Raw genomic sequence first — 25,191 nt, forward strand, 5'->3', positions numbered from 1 at the left:
CAGAGGAAGCTTAAGCCTGGGGAGTGTATTTCTCCGACCTCTGTGTAAACAAATCTCAGTCGTTTTCCCAGAGCAAATTTCCTGTGGTTATTACCTAGTCACTGCAGGAGGCCCCACTTCAATGGAGGTTGATGTGTCAGCTCTCTCTCACTTCCCCTGTTATTGATTTCTCTCTTCCTAGCTATATTTAATCCCATATGTTCAATGTGGGGGTGATATGTTCCCTCCGCGGAGATGTCTTATGTATTCTTCATTTTTCTCTATGACACCCAGTGCACTTGCTTGCCAGCTTGCCATTGTAAAACGAATACCTAGCATGCATAGATGGCGCTGATCTGTGATTTTCCTGTATGCCAGGTATTCTTTTTACAACGCTCACTGAAAGTCCACTCTCTTGTCTGCTCGTCACTTCTGATAAGAGCCGTTGAGCGAGCGCACTGTCACTGGGCTTATTGCTCAGTGACAAGAAGCTACTGTGCATATATAAATCAGAATTAACAACTGATTCATGCTCACTAGAGCAGGGACTAAACCATCTCCTGAAACTGGCGTCACTGATGTTTTGTTCAGGGAGGGGACACAGGCTGCCGCAGTCATCACAGCGTCTGCCCCCTGTTGACAATTTGTTTGACTATCCCAGCTTGCATGGAGATTCTCAGAGCGCCATCAAAGAGGAAGTAGTAAAAAAAAATAAAGCAGTTAGAGTAGTGAGGGAATGGTAGGGACATTTTAATTAAAGTATATTAAAAAGCAGATTAGATTATGACATTAAACAGATAGACATTTAGGATTAAAATACATTTTAGTACCGGACCACCCCTTTAAGCTGTGTGTAGGAGAGGGCAGCAAACCTAGATTCTGCTCTGCCATCTGATAATATATTATGTGCGGACATCATCACTAGTCCACCGCCACAGCGTTTGTATGGATACTTTGACTACAATATTGTATTGTTATTTTTGGGATCATTAGACTATCTTCGGGGCAAGGTTACTCGTTTAGTATCTGATCAGAGACGTTCAATATAATAATAGGACAATTGGCCGGTTATTTCTATTTATGACTTTTACCCCGCTATGTTTTGTAGTTACCTATCCTAGTGCTGGTGTATGCACATAATATATTACTGGGTGGTCAGTCAGAAGTCATACGCAAAGCTATTTAATTTTTTTTGTAGATGCACTACTTATCCTATGCAACTCTTTGTGTGATTCACATAATTTTATATAATATCTTTGCAATTATTATTCACTTAAAAATCTAAGATCAATTTATATCTACTTTTGTTGTCCAAATAGTTTTTGGGTTTAGTATATTAATCCTGAGTCCGACAGGGCAGCCATTGCCTACGTCTTATAGGTGCTGGACATTTATCAATTATCTTTATAGTTTTTGTAGTCTCTTCAACTTGTCTTTACTCAGTGTGTAGTACACAGCTGGTGGATGGAATCCATTAAACGTAGAAACCTTTGATAAGCTGTAGGCACCCATGTTCTGCATTATTATCCAATCACCTATTTCCAGTTCTGGGAGACTGACCTCTTTCATAATAATGTCTTCGTCCGTGCAGCAGGGTCCCCAAAGTGTGGATACATGGTCCTTTGAATGGCTGTAGTCCTATTAGTGAAGAAAATAGTATATACATGCATGCTCCAATCTGGTATAACCTTGGCATATTTTGGTATATAATATTATATGTACAGGTGATAAAGTGAATTGGACAGTATGTTCTCAACCACACGCAGCATGAATCAGAGCCTGGCTGTGTTATTGCAGCCATGCATGCTTTATTCTGAAACACTGGTATTTCAGAAAGGCTGTACAAGGGCCATTCTTCTCGGATGAACAGTCCGAGACTGGTTTTCTCCCCGGCCTGTTCCCTATGTATGAGATGTCTTTCCCTATATACACACACATAGGAGAGACCTACAGGAGTGGGATAAGAAGAAGATGTCGGGGATCGGCCTCAATGTTTTTTGAGAGTAAAACATGCACAACAACAATAATGCAGCCAGTGACTTTTTTAAAGGGTTTTTCCCATGAACAAAAGTTAATTTTAATCAATAGATCTTGGAATAATAATAATTTCCACAATTGGATGTGTTTAAATAAAATGTCCCTGTGCTGAGATAATCTTATAGATGTGCCCCTGCTGTGTACTGTGTAATGGATGTGTCTGACCGTGCAGGAACATGGGCTGATCACACCACAGCTCCTGGGCAGTGGTGGAAGCAAAAGAGTATACAGACATTACAGCAGGGGATCACAGCTGATTCTTTCTTTGAAGTAAAACCTTGTTTAAAAACAGGCAGGAAAATGTTTTACCTCACAAAAAGAATCAACTGTGATCTCGTGCTGTCATGTCTGTATACTCTTTTGCTTCCTCTCCTGCCCAGGAGATGTGGTATGATCAGACCATGTTCCGTCAGATACAGCCATTACTCAGTACACAGCAGGGGCACATTTATAAGATTATATCAGCACAGGAACATTTTATTTAAACACATCCAATTGTGGAAGTTATTATTATCCCAAGATCTAACTATTTAAAATGAACTTTTGTTTGTGGGAAGACCCTTTTAAGGTGCCCTTGGTTCATGCGACCTCAATAAGGTGTCCGGTTTGCTTTCCCTTCACAACATATGACGTACATTTACGTGATATTTTGTGTCCCTGCCTTTGATGAGAGTTTGGCGTGCGTGCCCACATCTTTCCCTGTACTTGACAGCTGATTTAATCAGCTATCATGTGCCTTTAACAGCCACATGTGGAGCGGTGCTCTGCCCGGAGCTATTACCCTGTTAAGTTCCGATGTCAATCTCTGACAGTGGGCTTTAACACGCGCCAGCATGGAGCATGTTATTCCACGCTCCCATGACGTGATCATGGAGTATCGCAGTTTCAAGTCACCTAAAGGAAACTATTAAATACAGTGAAAAGTAAAAAAAAAGTTTTTAAACATCAAAAAAATAAATAAATAAATCACCTCGTCATTTGCCCCATTGAAAATAAAACAGTTAATAAAAATACACAGATTTGTCTATCTGCATTCAGAAATGTATGCTGTATCAAAATATAAAATAATCCAATCAGTAAACGGCATAACGAAAAATAATTCAAAATGCCTGAGTTACATTTTTTGGCCGCCTCAGCATTGCAATTCAATGTAACAAGAGATGATCAAAACATTGTATCTAACCCAAAATTTTACGACAAAGTTAGCTCAGGGCACAAAATAAATAAGCCCTCACACAGCATTGTGTACCGAAAAATCAGAATGTTACATATCTGTCACGCCCTATACGGCGATCGGAGGACGTGGCTACGAACAGGGATCCACACCTGGCCCTGCAACTGGTGGGAATCCCTGACTTTCCCTTATCTCGAAGGTATGGCTAATGCTGCCGAGGTTCGAGCTTCCAGCGTATCTTTGACTCTTACCGAAGCCCTGGGAAGACGGGAACAGAACCAAAAGAACACGGGAACACACACAGGGATAACAGAAAAGTAAGCTCTCCAAAAATACGCAGCCACAAAGGTAAACACCGGGAAAGAGAAGGTAGGTATACTAAATGGGACAGAGGATACGAAAACACTCTGCCAAACAGCAAGCAGTCATCACAAGGAAAACCTCCTACTCCTCACACCAGATTAGGCAGAATGAACTGAACACCAACATCAGCTGAAGGGGCATGAGACGCTTTATAAGGTGGAGCAAAAGGTCACACCAACATCAGCTGAACAATTAACACATCACGCTAGGCAAGAAAAACTGACATTAAACCCTGACAGCCTAAAGGGAAAAAACAGCCCTAAAACAGCAAAGAAGATAGGGCCGCCACAAATCATTTAATACTTCGTTGACAGGGTCTTGGAAAATGGCAACAAAAGCAACATTTATTTTTCTTACAAATTCACAACTTTTTTTTCACCACTTAAAAAAAAAACTATACATGTTTGATATCTGTGTACTCGTACTGACCGGGGAGATTCATATTGTCAGGTCAGTTTTACCATATAATGAACTATTAATACATTTTTAAAGTACAGACCAAAAGTTTGGACACACCTTCTCATTTAAAGATTTTTCTGTATTTTCTTGACTATGAAAATTGTACATTCACACTGAAGGCATCAAAACTATGAATTAACACATGTGGAATTATATACTTAACAAAAAAGTGTGAAACTACTGAAAATATGTCTTATATTCTTGGTTCTTCAAAGTAGCCACCTTTTGCTTTGATGACTGCTTTGCACACTCTTGGCATTCTCTTGATGAGCTTCAAGAGGTAGTCACTGGAAATGGTCTTACAACAATCTTGAAGGAGTTCCCAGAGATGCTTAGCACTTGTTGGCCCTTTTGCCTTCACTCTGCGGTCCTGCTCACCCCAAACCATCTCGATTGGGTTCAGGTCTGGTGACTGTGGAGGCCAGGTCATCTGGCGCAGCACCCCATCACTCTCCTTCTTGGTAAAATAGCCCTTACACAGCCTGGAGGTGTGTTTGGGGTCATTGTCCTGTTGAAAAATAAATGATGGTCCAACTAAACGCAAACCGGATGGAATAGCATGCCGCTGCAAGATGCTGTGGTAGCCATGCTGGTTCAGTATGCCTTCAATTTTTAATAAATTCCCAACAGTGTCACCAGCAAAGCACCCCCACACCATCACACCTCCTCCTCCATGCTTCACGGTGGGAACCAGGCATGTAGAGTCCATCCGTTCACCTTTTCTGCGTCGCACAAAGACACGGTGGTTGGAGCCAAAGATCTCAAATTTGGACTCATCAGACCAAAGCACAGATTTCCACTGGTCTAATGTCCATTCCTTGTGCTCTTTAGCCCAAACAAGTCTCTTCTGCTTGTTGCCTGTCCTTAGCAGTGGTTTCCTAGCAGCTATTTTACCATGAAGGCCTGCTGCACAAAGTCTCCTCTTAACAGTGGTTGAAGAGATGTGTCTGCTGCTAGAACTCTGTGTGGCATTGACCTGGTCTCTAATCTGATCTGCTGTTAACCTGAGATTTCTGAGGCTGGTAACTCGGATAAACTTATCCTCAGAAGCAGAGGTGACTCTTGGTCTTCCTTTCCTGGGGCGGTCCTCATGTGAGCCAGTTTCTTTGTAGCGCTTGATGGTTTTTGCAACTGCACTTGGGGACACTTTCAAAGTTTGCCCAATTTTTCGGACTGACTGACGTTCTTTTCTTAAAGTATTGATGGCTACTCGTTTTTCTTTACTTAGCTGCTTTTTTCTTGCCATAATACAAATTCTAACAGTCTATTCAGTAGGACTATCAGCTGTGTATCCACCTGACTTCTGCACAACACAACTGATGGTCCCAACCCCATTTATAAGGCAAGAAATCCCACTTATTAAACCTGACAGGTCACACCTGTGAAGTGAAAAACATTTTCGGTGACTACCTCTTGAAGCTCATCAAGAGAATGCTAAGAGTGTGCAAAGCAGTCATCAAAGCAAAAGGTTGCTACTTTGAAGAACCTAGAATATAAGACATATTTTCAGTTGTTTCACACTTTTTTGTTAAGTATATAATTCCACATGTGTTAATTCATAGTTTTGATGCCTTCAGTGTGAATGTACAATTTTCATAGTTATGAAAATACAGAAAAATCTTTAAATGAGAAGGTGTGTTCAAACTTTTAGTCTGTACTGTACCTTGTAAAGTCTTCACATCCTGTTCTGTCCAGATGTGTCCGGATCCCAGAATTCCAAGCGGCGGAAGTTCGCCGACCGCCATATTGGGACACCCAAGTGATGGGTGTCTCAATATGGAAACCGCTGGTGGTACCAGCCTCTTGCGCGGTACCATCAGCCGAACACAGTCGCACCACACACACACTGTATACTCCGTACGCACCACACACACACACACTGTATACGCCGTACGCACCACACACACACTGTATACGCTGTACGCACCACACACACGCTGTATACTCCGTACGCACCACACACACACACACACACTGTATACGCTGTACGCACCACACACACACACTGTATACACACCACACACAGACACTGTATATGCCGTACGCACCACACACACACACTGTATACGCCGTACGCACCACACACACGCTGTATACTCCGTACGCACCACACACACTGTATACGCCGTACGCAGCACACACACACTGTATACGCTGTACGCACCACACACACACACACAATGTATACACACCACACACACTGTATATGCCGTACGCACCACACACACACACACTGTATACGCTGTACGCACCACCACACACACACACTGTATACGCCGTATACACCACACACACATTGTATATGCCATACGCACCACCACACACACACACTCTGTACACGCCGTATGCACCACACACTATATGCCATACGCACCACCACACACACTCTGTATACGCCGTACGCACTACACACACACACTGTATACTGCGTACGCACCACACACACAAACACTGGATATGCCGTACGCACCACACACACACATTGTATACGCCGTGCGCACCACACACACACACACATTGTATACGCCGTACGCACCACACACACACTGTATACGCTGTACGCACCACACACACGCTGTATACTCCGTACGCACCACACACACTGTATACGCCGTACGCACCACACACACACATTGTATACGCCGTGCGCACCACACACACACACACACACACACACACTGTATACGCCGTACGCACCACACACACACTGTATACGCTGTACGCACCACACACACGCTGTATACTCCGTACGCACCACACACACACACACTGTATACGCTGTACGCACCACACACACACACACACACACACACACACTGTATACACACCACACACAGACACTGTATATGCCGTACGCACCACACACACACACTGTATACGCCGTACGCACCACACACACGCTGTATACTCCGTACGCACCACACACACTGTATACGCCGTACGCAGCACACACACACTGTATACGCTGTACGCACCACACACACACACACAATGTATACACACCACACACACTGTATATGCCGTACGCACCACACACACACACTGTATACGCTGTACGCACCACCACACACACACACTGTATACGCCGTATACACCACACACACATTGTATATGCCATACGCACCACCACACACACACACTCTGTACACGCCATATGCACCACACACTATATGCCATACGCACCACCACACACACTCTGTATACGCCGTACGCACTACACACACACACTGTATACTCCGTACGCACCACACACACAAACACTGGATATGCCGTACGCACCACACACACACATTGTATACGCCGTGCGCACCACACACACACACACACACTGTATACGCCGTACGCACCACACACACAGACACAATGTATACGCCGTACGCACAACACACACACACACACTATATACGCCGTATGCACCACACACACACGCTGTATACGCCGTACGCACCACACACACACACACACTGTATACGCCGTACGCACCACAGACACACACTGTATACGCCGTACGCACCACACACACACACACTGTATATGCCATACGCACCAAATACACACACACACAAACACTATACACCGTACGCACCACATACACATTGTATAGGCTGTACGCACCACCACACACACACTCTATATACGCCGTACACACCACACACACCGTATACGCCGTACGCACCACACACACCGTATACGCTGTACACACCACACACACACTCAATATACGCCGTACACACCACACACACCGTATACGCCGTACACACCACACACCCACTGTATACGCTGTACACACCACACACACACTCTATATACGCCGTACACACCACACACACCGTATACGCTGTACGCACCACACACACACACTGTATACGCCGTACGCACCACCACACACACACACTGTATACGCCGTATACACCACACACACATTGTATATGCCATACGCACCACCACACACACACACTCTGTACACGCCGTATGCACCACACACTATATGCCATACGCACCACCACACACACTCTGTATACGCCGTACGCACTACACACACACACACTGTATACTCCGTACGCACCACACACACAAACACTGGATATGCCGTACGCACCACACACACACATTGTATACGCCATGCGCACCACACACACACACACACTGTATACGCCGTACGCACCACACACACACACACTGTATACGCCATACGCACCACACACACAGACACAATGTATACACCGTACGCACAACACACGCTCACACACACTATATACGCCATATGTACCACACACACACGCTGTATACGCCGTACGCACCACACACACACACACACACTGTATACGCCGTACGCACCACAGACACACACTGTATACGCCGTGCGCACCATACACACACACACACTGTATATGCCATACGCACCAAATACACACACACACACACTATACACCGTACGCACCACGTACACATTGTATAGGCTGTACACACCACCACACACACACTCTATATACGCCGTACACACCACACACACCGTATACGCCGTACGCACCACACACACCGTATACGCTGTACACACCACACACACACTCTATATACACCGTACACACCACACATACCGTATACGCCGTACGCACCACACACACACTGTATACGCTGTACACACCACACACACACTCTATATACACCGTACAAATCAATCACACCGTATACGCTGTACGCACCACACACACCGTATACGCCGTACGCAACACACACACACTGTATACGCCATACGCACCACACACACTGTATACGCCGTACGTACCACACACACACACTGTATATGCCATACGCACCACAAACACACACTGTATACGCCGTACACACCACACACACTCTGTATACACCGTACACACCGCACACACTGTATACGCCGTACACACCACACACTGTATACGCCGTATGCACCACACACACACACACTGTATACGCCGTATCCACCACACACACACACTGTATACGCCGTACGCACCACACTTACAGACACACACTGTATACGCCGTACGCACCACACACACTGTATACACTCTACACACATGCACACACACTGTATATGCTGTACGCACCACATACACACACACACACACTGTATACACCATACGCACCACACACACACAACTGTATACGCCATAGGCACCACACACACACAATGTATACGCAGTACGCACCACACACACTCTGTATACGCCGTACGCACCACACACACACACACTGTATACGCCGTACGCACTACCACACACACACACACACACACTGTATACGCCGTACGCACCACACACACACACTGTATACGCCGTACGCACCACACACACAGACACAATGTATACACCGTATGCACCACACACGCTCACACACACTATATACGCCGTATGCACCACACACACACTGTATACACCGTACGCACCACACACACACACTGTATACGCCGTACGCACCACACACACTGTATACGCCATACGCACCACACACACACACACTGTATACGCCGTACGCACTACCACACACACACACACACTGTATACGCCGTACGCACCACACACACACACTGTATACGCCGTACGCACCACACACACAGACACAATGTATACACCGTATGCACCACACACGCTCACACACACTATATACGCCGTATGCACCACACACACACTGTATACACCGTACGCACCACACACACACACTGTATACGCCGTACGCACCACACACACTGTATACGCCATACGCACCACACACACTGTATACGCCGTACGCACTACCACACACACACACACTGTATACGCCGTACGCACCACACACACACACACTGTATACGCCGTACGCACAACACACAGAGACACAATGTATACGCCGTACGCACCACACACACACACACACACACACACACACACTGTATACGCCGTACGCACCACAGACACTCACACACACACTGTATATGCCATACGCACCACATACACACACACACTGTATATGCCATACGCACCACATACACACACACACACTATACACCGTATGCACCACATACACATTGTATAGGCTGTACGCACCACCACACACACACTCTATATACGCCGTAGACACACCACACACACCGTATACGCCGTACGCACCACACACACACTGTATACGCCATACGCACCACACACACAATGTATACGCCGTACGCACCACACACACACAATGTATACGCCGTACGCACCACACACACACACTGTATACGCCGTACGCACCACACACACACTGTATACGCTGTACGCACCACACACACACACTGTATACACACAACACACACACACTGTATACGCCGTACGCACCACCACACACACACACTGTATACGCCGTATACACCACACACACATTGTATATGCCATACGCACCACCACACACACACACTCTGTACACGCCGTATGCACCACACACTATATGCCATACGCACCACCACACACACACTGTATACACCGTACGCACCACACACACACTGTATACGCCGTACGCACTACACACACACACTGTATACTCCGTACGCACCACACACACAAACACTGGATATGCCGTACGCACCACACACACACTGTATACTCCGTACGCACCACACACACAAACACTGGATATGCCGTACGCACCACACACACACATTGTATACGCCGTACGCAACACACACACACACACACTGTATATGCCGTACGCACCACACACACACACACACACTGTATACGCCGTACGCACCACACACACACACACACTGTATATGCCGTACGCACCACACACACAGACACAATGTATACACCGTACGCACAACACACGCTCACACACACTATATACGCCATATGCACCACACACACACGCTGTATACGCCGTATGCACCACAGACACACACTGTATACGCCGTACGCACCACACACACTTACACACACACACTGTATATGCCATACGCACCAAATACACACACACACACACTATACACCGTACGCACCACATACACATTGTATAGGCTGTACGCACCACCACACACACACTCTATATACGCCGTACACACCACATACGCCGTACGCACCACACACACCGTATACGCCGTACGCACCACACACACACTGTATACGCCATACGCACCACACACACTGTATACGCCGTACGCACCACACACACACACTGTATACGCTATACGCACCACACACACACACTGTATACGCCGTACACACCACACACACTCTGTATACACCGTACGCACCGCACACACTGTATAAGCCATACACACCACACACTGTATACGCCGTATGCACACACACTGTATATGTAGTATCCACCACACACACACACTGTATACGCCGTACGCACCACACTTACAGACACACACTGTATATGCCGTACGCACCACACACACTGTATACACTCTACACACCACACACATGCACACACACTGTATATGCTGTACGCACCACATACACACACACACACTGTATACACCGTACGCACCACACACACACAACTGTATACGCCATACGCACCACACACACATACTCTGTATACGCCGTACGCACCACACACACTGTATACGCCATACGCACCACACACACACACACTGTATACGCCATAAATACTACCACACACACACACACACACACTGTATACGCCGTACGCACCACACACACACTGTATACGCCGTACGCACCACACACACAGACACAATGTATACACCGTATGCACCACACACGCTCACACACTATATATGCCGTATGCACCACACACACACACTGTATACGCCGTACGCACCACACACACACACACACACTGTATACGCCGTACGCACCACAGACACACACTGTATACGCCGTACGCACCACACACACTCACACACACACTGTATATGCCATACGCACCACATACACATTGTATAGGCTGTACGCACCACCACACACACACTCTATATACGCCGTACACACCACACACACCGTATACGCCGTACACACCACACACACACACTGTATACACCGTACGCACCACACACACACACACTGTATACACCGTACGCACCACACACACACTGTATACGCCATACGCACCACACTCACTGTATACGCCGTACGCACTACCACACACACACTCTGTATACGCCGTACGCACCGCACACACACACTCTGTATACGCCGTACACACCACACACACTCTGTATACACCGTACGCCCCACACACACTCTGTATACACCGTACGCACCGCACACACTGTATACGCCATACACACCACACACTGTATACGCCGTATGCACACACACTGTATATGTAGTATCCACCACACACACACACTGTATACGCAGTACGCACACACACTGTATACACTCTACACACCACACACATGCACACACACTGTATATGCTGTACGCACCACACACACACACACTGTATACACCGTACGCACCACACACACACACACTGTACACGCAGTACGCACCACACACACTCTGTATACGCCGTACGCACCACACACACACTGTATACGCCGTACGCACCGCACACACACACTCTGTATACGCCGTACGCACTACCACACACACACTCTGTATACGCCGTACGCACCGCACACACACATTCTGTATACGCCGTACGCACCGCACACACACATTCTGTATACGCCGTATGCACCACACACACACACACTCTATACACCGTACGCACCACACACATGCACACACACTGTATACGCCGTATGCACCACACACACACACTCTGTATACGCCGTATGCACCACACACACACACACTCTATACACCGTACGCACCACACACATGCACACACACTGTATATGCCGTATGCACCAAATACACACACACACTGTATACACCGTACGCACCACACACACACACTGTATACGCCGTACGCACCACACACACTGTATAAGCCATACGCACCACACTCACTGTATACGCCGTACGCACTACCACACACACACTCTGTATACGCCGTACGCACCGCACACACACACTCTGTATACGCCGTATGCACCACCACACACACACTGTATACGCCGTATGCACCGCACACACACACACTGCATACGCCGTATGCACCACACACACACTGTATACACCGTACGCACCACACACATGCAAACACACTGTATATGCCGTATGCACCAAATACACACACTCACACTGTATACACCGTATGCACCACACACACACACTGTATACGCCGTACGCACCACACACACTGTATAAGCCGTACGCAACACACACTGTATACGCCGTACGCACCACACACACACACACTGTATAAGCCGTACGCACCATACACACACTGTATATGCCGTACGCACCACACACATACTGTATACGCCGTACGCACCACACACACTCTGTATACGCCGTACGCACCACACACACTTTATACGCCGTACACACCACACACACACACACACTGTATACGCCGTACGCACCACACACACTCGGTATACGCCGTACGCACCACACACACCGTATACGCCGTACGCACCACACACACACACTGTATACGCCATACGTACAACACACACTGTATATGCCATATGCACCACATACACATTGTATACGCCGTACGCACCACACACACACACACTATGTATATGCCTTACGCACCACACACTGTATACGCCATACACACCGCACACACACACACACTGTATACGCCGTACGCACCACACACACACATACTGTATACGCCGTACGCACCACACACACACTGTATACACCGTATGCACCACACACACACACTGTATACACCGTACGCACCACACACATGCACACACACTGTATATGCCGTATGCACCAAATACACACACACACACACACACACACACACACACACTGTATACACCGTACGCACCACACACACACACTGTATACGCCGTACGCACCACACACGCACACACTGTATACACCGTATGCACCACACACACACACTGTATACACCGTATGCACCACCACACACACACACTCACTGTATACGCCGTACGCACCACACACATGCACACACACTGTATATGCCGTATGCACCACACACACACACTGTATACACCGTATGCACCACACACACACACTGTATACACCGTATGCACCACCACACACACACTGTATACGCCGTATGCACCACACACACACTGTATACACCGTACGCACCACACACACACATTGTATACACCGTACGCACCACACACACACTGTATACGCCGTACGCACCACACACACACACTGTATACGCCGTACGCACCACACACACACACTGTATACGCCATACGCACCACACACACACACACACACACTGTATACACCGTACTCACCACACACACTCTGTATACGCCGTACGCACCACACACACTGTATACGCCGTACGCACCACACACACACACACTGTATACGCCGTACGCACCACACACACTGTATACGCCGTACGCACCACACACACACACACTGTATACGCCATACGCACCACACACACACTGTATATGCCATATGCACCACACACACACACACACTGTATACGCCGTACGCACCACACACACACTGTATACGCTGTACGCACCACACACACACTGTATACACTGTACGCACCACACACACACACACACACTGTATACACCGTAGGCACCACACACACACACACTGTAAATGCCATACGCACCACACACACCGTATACGCCGTACACACACTGTATATGCCGTACGCACCACACACACACACACACTGTATACACCGTACGCACCACACACACACTGTATACGCCGTATGCACCACACACATACACTGTATACTCCGTACGCACCACACACACACACTGTATACGCCATACGCACCACACACACACTGTATACACCGTATGCACCACACACACACACTGTATACACCGTACGCACCACACACATGCACACACACTGTATATGCCGTACGCACCACACACACACACACTGTATACACCGTACGCACCACACACACACTGTATACGCCGTACGCACCACACACACTGTATACGCCGTACGCACCACACACACACATTGTATACGCCGTACGCACCACACACACACTGTATATGCCATATGCACCACACACACACACACACTGTATACGCCGTACGCACCACACACACACTGTATACGCTGCACGCACCACACACACACTGTATACACTGTACGCACCACACACACACACACACACACTGTATACACCGTACGCACCACACACACACACACTGTAAATGCCATACGCACCACAGACACCGTATACGCCGTACACACACTGTATACGCCGTACGCACCACACACACACACTCTGTATACGCCGTACGCACCGCACACACTCTGTATACGCCGTATGCACCACACACACTGTATACACCGTACGCACCACACACACTGTAAATGCCATACGCACCACACACACCGTATACGCCGTACACACACTGTATACGCCGTACGCACCACACACACACACTCTGTATACGCCGTACGCACCGCACACACTCTGTATACACCGTACGCACCACACACACTGTGTACACCGTACGCACCACACACACACTGTAAATGCCATACGCACCACACACACCGTATACACCGTACACACACACTGTATACGCCGTACGCACCACACACACACACACTCTGTATACGCCGTACGCACCACACACACACTCTGTATACGCCGTACGCACCGCACACACTCTGTATACGCCGTATGCACCACTACACACACTGTATACGCCGTATGCACCACACTTACAGACACACACTGTATACGCCGTACGCACCACACACACTGTACGCACCACACACACACACACACACACACTGTATACGCCGTACGCACCACACACACATTGTATACGCCTTACGCACCACCACACACACACACTCTGTATACTCCTTACGCACCACACACTGTATACGCCATACGCACCACCACATACACTCTGTATACGCCGTACGCACCGCACACACACACTGTATATGCCTTATGCACCACACACACACACACTGTATACGCCGTACACACCACACACACTCTGTATACTCCTTACGCACCACACACACACTGTATACGCTGTACGCACCACACACACACACTCTGTATACTCCTTACGCACCACACACACACACAATGTTTACGCCATACGCACCACACACACACTGTATATGCCGTACGCACCACACACACACACACACACACACACTGTATACGCCGTACGCACCACACACACACTGTATACGCTGTACGCACCACACACACACACACACTGTATACGCCGTACGCACCACACACACACACACACACACTGTAAATGCCATACGCACCACACACACTGTATACGCCGTACGCACCACACACACTCTGTATACGCCGTACGCACCGCACACACTCTGTATACGCCGTATGTACCACTACACACACTGTATACACCGTATGCACCACACACACACTGTATACGCCGTACGCACCACACACACACACACACACACTGTATACGCCGTATGCACCACACTTACAGACACACACTGTATACGCCGTACGCACCACACACACTGTACGCACCACACACACACTGTATATGCCGTACGCACCACATACACACACACACACTGTATACGTCGTACGCACCACACACACATTGTTTACGCCGTACGCACCACCACACACACACACTCTGCTCTGTATACTCCTTACGCACCACACACTGTATACGCCATACGCACCACCACATACACTCTGTATACGCCGTACGCACCGCACACACACACTGTATACGCCGTACGCACCACACACACACTGTATACGCCGTACGCACCACACACACACACACACACACACACACACACACACTGTATACGCCGTACACACCACACACACTCTGTATACTCCTTACGCACCACACACTGTATATGCCATACGCACCACCACATACACTCTGTATACGCCGTACGCACCGCACACACACACTGTATACGCCTTATGCACCACACACACACACTGTATACACCGTACGCACCACACACACACACTGTATATGCCGTACGCACAACACACACACACTGTATATGCCGTACGCACCACACACACACTGTATACGCTGTACGCACCACACACACACACACACTGTATACGCCGTACGCACCACACACACACACACACACACACACACACACACACACTGTAAATGCCATACGCACCACACACACTGTATACGCCGTACGCACCACACACACACACTCTGTATACGCCGTACGCACCGCACACACTCTGTATAGGCCGTATGCACCTCTACACACACTGTATACACCGTATGCACCACACACACACACTGTATACGCCGTATGCACCACACTTACAGACACACACTGTATACGCTGTACGTACCACACACACTGTACGCACCACACACATGCACACACACTGTATATGCCGTACGCACCACATACACACACACACACTGTATACGCCGTATGCACCACACACACATTGTTTACGCCGTACGCACCACACACACATTGTTTACGCCGTACGCACCACCACACACACACACTCTGTATACTCCTTACGCACCACACACTGTATACGCCATACGCACCACCACATACACTCTGTATACGCCGTACGCACCGCACACACACACTGTATACGCCGTACACACCACACACACACTGTATACGCCGTACGCACCACACACACACTGTATACGCCGTACGCACCACACACTGTATACTCCTTACGCACCACACACTGTATATGCCATACGCACCACCACACACACACTGTATACGCCTTATGCACCACACACACACACTGTATACACCGTACGCACCACACACACACACTGTATATGCCGTATGCACCAAATACACACACACACACACTGTATAAGTCGTACGCAACACACACACACACTGTATACGCCATACGCACCACACACACACTGTATATGCCGTACGCACCACACACACACACACTGTATACGCCGTACGCACCACACACACTCTGTATACGCCGTACGCACCACACACACTGTATATGCCGTACGCACCACACACACACAGTATACGCCGTATGCACCACACACACTGTATACGCCGTACGCACCACACACACTGTATACGCCGTACGCACCACACACACACACTGTATACGCCATACACACCACACACACACTGTATATGCCATACGCACCACACACACACTGTATACGCCGTACGCACCACACACACACTGTATACGCCGTACACACCACACACACACACTGTATACACCGTACGCACCACACACACAAACACTGTATACGCCGTACGCACCACACACACACTGTAAACGCCATACGCACCACACACACAGTATACGCCGTACACACACTCTGTATACGCCGTACGCACCGCACACACACACTCTGTATACGCCGTACGCACCGCACACACACACTCTGTATACGCCGTATGCACCACCACACACACTGTATACGCCTTATGCACCACACACACACACTGTATACGCCGTACGCACCACACACACACTGTATACGCCGTATGCACCACCACATACACTCTGTATACGCCGTACGCACCGCACACACACACTGTATACGCCGTACAAACCACACACACACTGTATACGCCATACGCACCACACACACACTGTATACGCCGTACGCACCACAAACACACACACACACACACACACACACACACACACACACACACACTGTATACGCCGTACACACCACACACACTCTGTATACTCCTTACGCACCACACACACTCTGTATACTCCTTACGCACCACACACACACTGTATACGCCGTACACACCACACACACTCTGTATACTCCTTACGCATCACACACTGTATATGCCATACGCACCACCACATACACTCTGTATACGCCGTACGCACCGCACACACACACTGTATACGCCTTATGCACCACACACACACACTGTATACACCGTACGCACCACACACACACACTGTATATGCCGTATGCACCAAATACACACACACACTGTATAAGTCTTACGCAACACACACTGTATACGCCGTACGCACCACACACACACACTGTATACGCCATACGCACCACACACACACTGTATATGCCGTACGCACCACACACACACACACTGTATACGCCGTACGCACCACACACACTCTGTATACGCCGTACGCACCACACACACTGTATATGCCGTACGCACCACACACACACACACACTGTATACGCCGTACGCACCACACACACTGTATACGCCGTACGCACCACACACACTGTATACGCCGTACGCACCACACACACACACTGTATACGCCATACACACCACACACACACTGTATATGCCATACGCACCACACACACACTGTATACGCTGTACGCACCACACACACACTGTATACGCCGTACACACCACACACACACACACACACACTGTATACACCGTACGCACCACACACACAAACACTGTATACGCCGTACGCACCACACACACACACACACTGTAAACGCCATACGCACCACACACACAGTATACGCCGTACACACACACTGTATACGCCGTACGCACCGCACACACACACTCTGTATACGCCGTACGCACCGCACACACACACTCTGTATACGCCTTATTCACCACACACACACACTGTATATGCCGTACGCACCACACACACACTGTATACGCCGTATGCACCACCACATACACTCTGTATACGCCGTACGCACCGCACACACACACTGTATACGCCGTACAAACCACACACACACTGTATACGCCGTACGCACCACACACACACTGTATACGCCGTACGCACCACACACACACACACACACACTGTATACGCCGTACGCACCACACACACTCTGTATACTCCTTACGCACCACACACACACTGTATACGCCGTACGCACCACACACACTCTGTATACTCCTTACGCATCACACACTGTATATGCCATACGCACCACCACATACACTCTGTATACGCCGTACGCACCGCACACACACACTGTATACGCCTTATGCACCACACACACACACTGTATACACCGTACGCACCACACACACACACTGTATATGCCGTATGCACCAAATACACACACACACACACTGTATAAGTCGTACGCAACACACACTGTATACGCCGTACGCACCACACACACTGTATACGCCGTACGCACCACACACACACACACACTGTATACGCCATACGCACCACACACACACTGTATATGCCGTACGCACCACACACACACACACTGTATACGCCGTACGCACCACACACACTCTGTATACGCCGTACGCACCACACACACTGTATATGCCGTACGCACCACACACACACACACTGTATACGCCGTACGCACCACACACACTGTATACACCGTACGCACCACACACACACACTGTATACGCCATACGCACCACACACACACTGTATACGCCGTACGCACCACACACACACTGTATACGCTGTATGCACCACACACACACACACTGTATACACCGTACACACCACACACACAAACACTGTATACGCCGTACGCACCACACACACACACACTGTAAACGCCATACGCACCACACACACCGTATACGCCGTACACACACACTGTATACGCCGTACGCACCACACACACACTCTGTATACGCCGTACGCACCGCACACACACACTCTGTATACGCCGTATGCACCACCACACACACTGTATACGCCTTATGCACCACACACACACACTGTATACGCCGTACGCACCACACACACTGTACGCACCACACACATGCACACACACTGTATATGCCGTACGCACCACATACACACACTGGATACGCCGTACGCACTGAACACACTGTATACGCCGTACGCACCACACACACATTGTATACGCCGTACGCATCACCACACACACACACACTCTGTATACTCCTTACGCACCACACACTGTATATGCCATACGCACCACCACATACACTCTGTATACGCCGTACGCACCGTACATACACACTGTATACTCCGTACACACCACACACACACACTGGATACGCCGTATGCACCACACACACACACTGGATACGCCGTACGCACCACACACACACACTGTATACGCCGTACGCACCACACACACACATTGTATACTCCGCACGCACCACACACACACACTGTATACACCGTACGCACCACACACACACACTGTATACGCTGTACGCACCACACACACACTGTATACACCGTACGCACCACACACACACACTGTATACGCCGTACGCAACACACACACACACACTGTATACACTGTACGCACCACACACACACACACTGTATACGCCGTACGCACCACACACACACTGTATACGCTGTACGCACCACACACACACACTGTATACACCGTACGCACCACACACACACACTGTGTACGCCGTACGCAACACACACACACTGTATACACCGTACACACCACACACACACTGTATACGCCGTACGCACCACACACGCACACACTGTATACGCCGTACGCAACACACACACCGTATACGCCATACACACACACTGTATACGCCGTACGCACTACCACACACACACTCTGTATACGCAGTACGCACCGCACACACACACTCTGTATACGCCGTATGCACCACACACACACACTGTATACGCCGTATGCACCACACACACACTGTATACGCTGTACGCACCACACACTCACACTGTATATGCCGTACGCACCACACACACACACACTGTATACGCCGTATGCACCACCACACACACACTGTATACGCTGTACGCAACACACACACACTATATACGCCGTATGCACCACCACACACACACTGTATATGCCGTACGCAACACACACACACACTCTGTATACGCCGTATGCACCACACACACACACACTGTATACGCCGTATGCACTACCACACACACACTCTGTATACACCGTATGCACCACACACACACTGTATACGCCGTATGCACCACACACACACACACTGTATACGCCGTATGCACCACACACACACTGTATACACCGTACGCACCACACACACACTCTGTATACGCCGTATGCACCACCACACACACACTGTATACGCCGTACGCACCACACACACACATTGTATACGCCGTACACACCACCACACACACACTGTATACGCCGTATGCACCACCACACACACACTGTATACGCCGTACGCACCACACTCACACTGTATATGCCGTACACACCACACACACACTGTATACGCTGTACACACCACACACTCTGTATACGCCGTATGCACCACACACACACACACTGTATACGCCGTATGCACTACCACACACACACTCTGTATACACCGTATGCATCACACACACACTGTATACGCCGTATGCACCACACACACACACTGTATACGCCGTATGCACCACACACACACTGTATACACCGTACGCACCACACACACACTCTGTATACGCCTTATGCACCACCACACACACACTGTATACGCCGTACGCACCACACACACACACTGTATACGCCGTATGCACCACACACACACACTGTATACACCGTACGCACCACACACACACTCTGTATACGCCGTATGCACCACCACACACACATTGTATACGCCGTATGCACCACCACACACACACTGTATATGCCGTATGCACCACCACACACACACTGTATACGCCGTATGCACCACCACACACACACTGTATACGCCGTATGCACCACACACACACTGTATATGCCGTATGCACCACACACACACTGTATACGCCGTATGCACCACAGACACACACTCACTGTATACGCCGTATGCACCACCACATACGCCGTATGCACCACACACAAACTGTATACACCGTACGCACCACACACACACTCTGTATACACCGTACGCACCACACACACACTCTGTATACGCCGTATGCACCACACACACACTGTATACGCCGTATGCACCACCACACACACACTGTATACGCCGTATGCACCACACACACACACTGTATACGCCGTATGCACCACACACACTGTATACTCCGTACGCACCACACACACACTGTATACACCGTACGCACCACACACACACTGTATACACCGTACGCACCACACACACACACTGTATACGCCGTACGCACCACACACACACTGTATACACCGTACGCACCGCACACACACACTCTGTATACGCTGTACGCACCACCACACACACACTGTATACGCCGTATGCACCACACACACACACTGTATACGCCGTACGCAACACACACACACACTGTATACACCGTACGCAACACACACACACACTGTATACGCCGTACGCAACACACACACACACTGTATACGCTGTACGCACCACACACACACACTGTATACGCCGTACGCACCACACACACACTGTATATGCCGTACGCACCACATACACACTGTATACGCTGTACGCACCACACACACACTGTATACGCTGTACGCACCACACACACACTGTATACACCATACGCACCACACACACACACTGTGTACGCCGTACGCAACACACCCACACTGTATACACCGTACACACCACACACACACTGTATACGCCGTACGCACCACACACGCACACACTGTATACGCCGTACGCAACACACACACACATTGTATACTCCGCACGCACCACACACACACACTGTATACACCGTACGCACCACACACACACACTGTATACGCTGTACGCACCACACACACACTGTATACACCGTACGCACCACACACACACACTGTATACGCCGTACGCAACACACACACACACACTGTATACACTGTACGCACCACACACACACACACTGTATACGCCGTACGCACCACACACACACTGTATACGCTGTACGCACCACACACACACACTGTATACACCGTACGCACCACACACACACACTGTGTACGCCGTACGCAACACACACACACTGTATACACCGTACACACCACACACACACTGTATACGCCGTACGCACCACACACGCACACACTGTATACGCCGTACGCAACACACACACCGTATACGCCATACACACACACTGTATACGCCGTACGCACTACCACACACACACTCTGTATACGCAGTACGCACCGCACACACACACTCTGTATACGCCGTATGCACCACACACACACACTGTATACGCCGTATGCACCACACACACACTGTATACGCTGTACGCACCACACACTCACACTGTATATGCCGTACGCACCACACACACACACACTGTATACGCCGTATGCACCACCACACACACACTGTATACGCTGTACGCAACACACACACACTATATACGCCGTATGCACCACCACACACACACTGTATATGCCGTACGCAACACACACACACACTCTGTATACGCCGTATGCACCACACACACACACACTGTATACGCCGTATGCACTACCACACACACACTCTGTATACACCGTATGCACCACACACACACTGTATACGCCGTATGCACCACACACACACACACTGTATACGCCGTATGCACCACACACACACTGTATACACCGTACGCACCACACACACACTCTGTATACGCCGTATGCACCACCACACACACACTGTATACGCCGTACGCACCACACACACACATTGTATACGCCGTACACACCACCACACACACACTGTATACGCCGTATGCACCACCACACACACACTGTATACGCCGTACGCACCACACTCACACTGTATATGCCGTACACACCACACACACACTGTATACGCTGTACACACCACACACTCTGTATACGCCGTATGCACCACACACACACACACTGTATACGCCGTATGCACTACCACACACACACTCTGTATACACCGTATGCATCACACACACACTGTATACGCCGTATGCACCACACACACACACTGTATACGCCGTATGCACCACACACACACTGTATACACCGTACGCACCACACACACACTCTGTATACGCCTTATGCACCACCACACACACACTGTATACGCCGTACGCACCACACACACACACTGTATACGCCGTATGCACCACACACACACACTGTATACACCGTACGCACCACACACACACTCTGTATACGCCGTATGCACCACCACACACACATTGTATACGCCGTATGCACCACCACACACACACTGTATATGCCGTAT

At 49.1% G+C, this 25,191-nt stretch overlaps 1 protein-coding gene across 3 annotated transcripts in view; it reads right to left on the minus strand.

The window, feature by feature from the left end:
• Positions 1–810: 810 nt before the first annotated feature.
• LOC141273817 (ornithine decarboxylase-like) overlaps positions 811–25,191 on the minus strand; it is a 326,868-nt gene continuing 302,487 nt past the window's right edge. For all 3 annotated transcript variants that reach the window (XM_073686196.1, XM_073686197.1, XM_073686194.1), the window contains one exon: positions 811–1,617. In XM_073686196.1, the coding sequence (XP_073542297.1) occupies positions 1,384–1,617 (234 nt within the window). In that variant the 3' untranslated portion in view covers positions 811–1,383. The remainder of the gene's footprint in view (positions 1,618–25,191) is intronic.

The sequence above is a fragment of the Phyllobates terribilis genome, unplaced genomic scaffold, assembly GCF_046119375.1.
Source record: "Phyllobates terribilis strain yellow unplaced genomic scaffold, ASM4611937v1 Scaffold_5__5_contigs__length_657084704, whole genome shotgun sequence".
In the NCBI taxonomy this organism is placed as follows: domain Eukaryota; kingdom Metazoa; phylum Chordata; class Amphibia; order Anura; family Dendrobatidae; genus Phyllobates; species Phyllobates terribilis.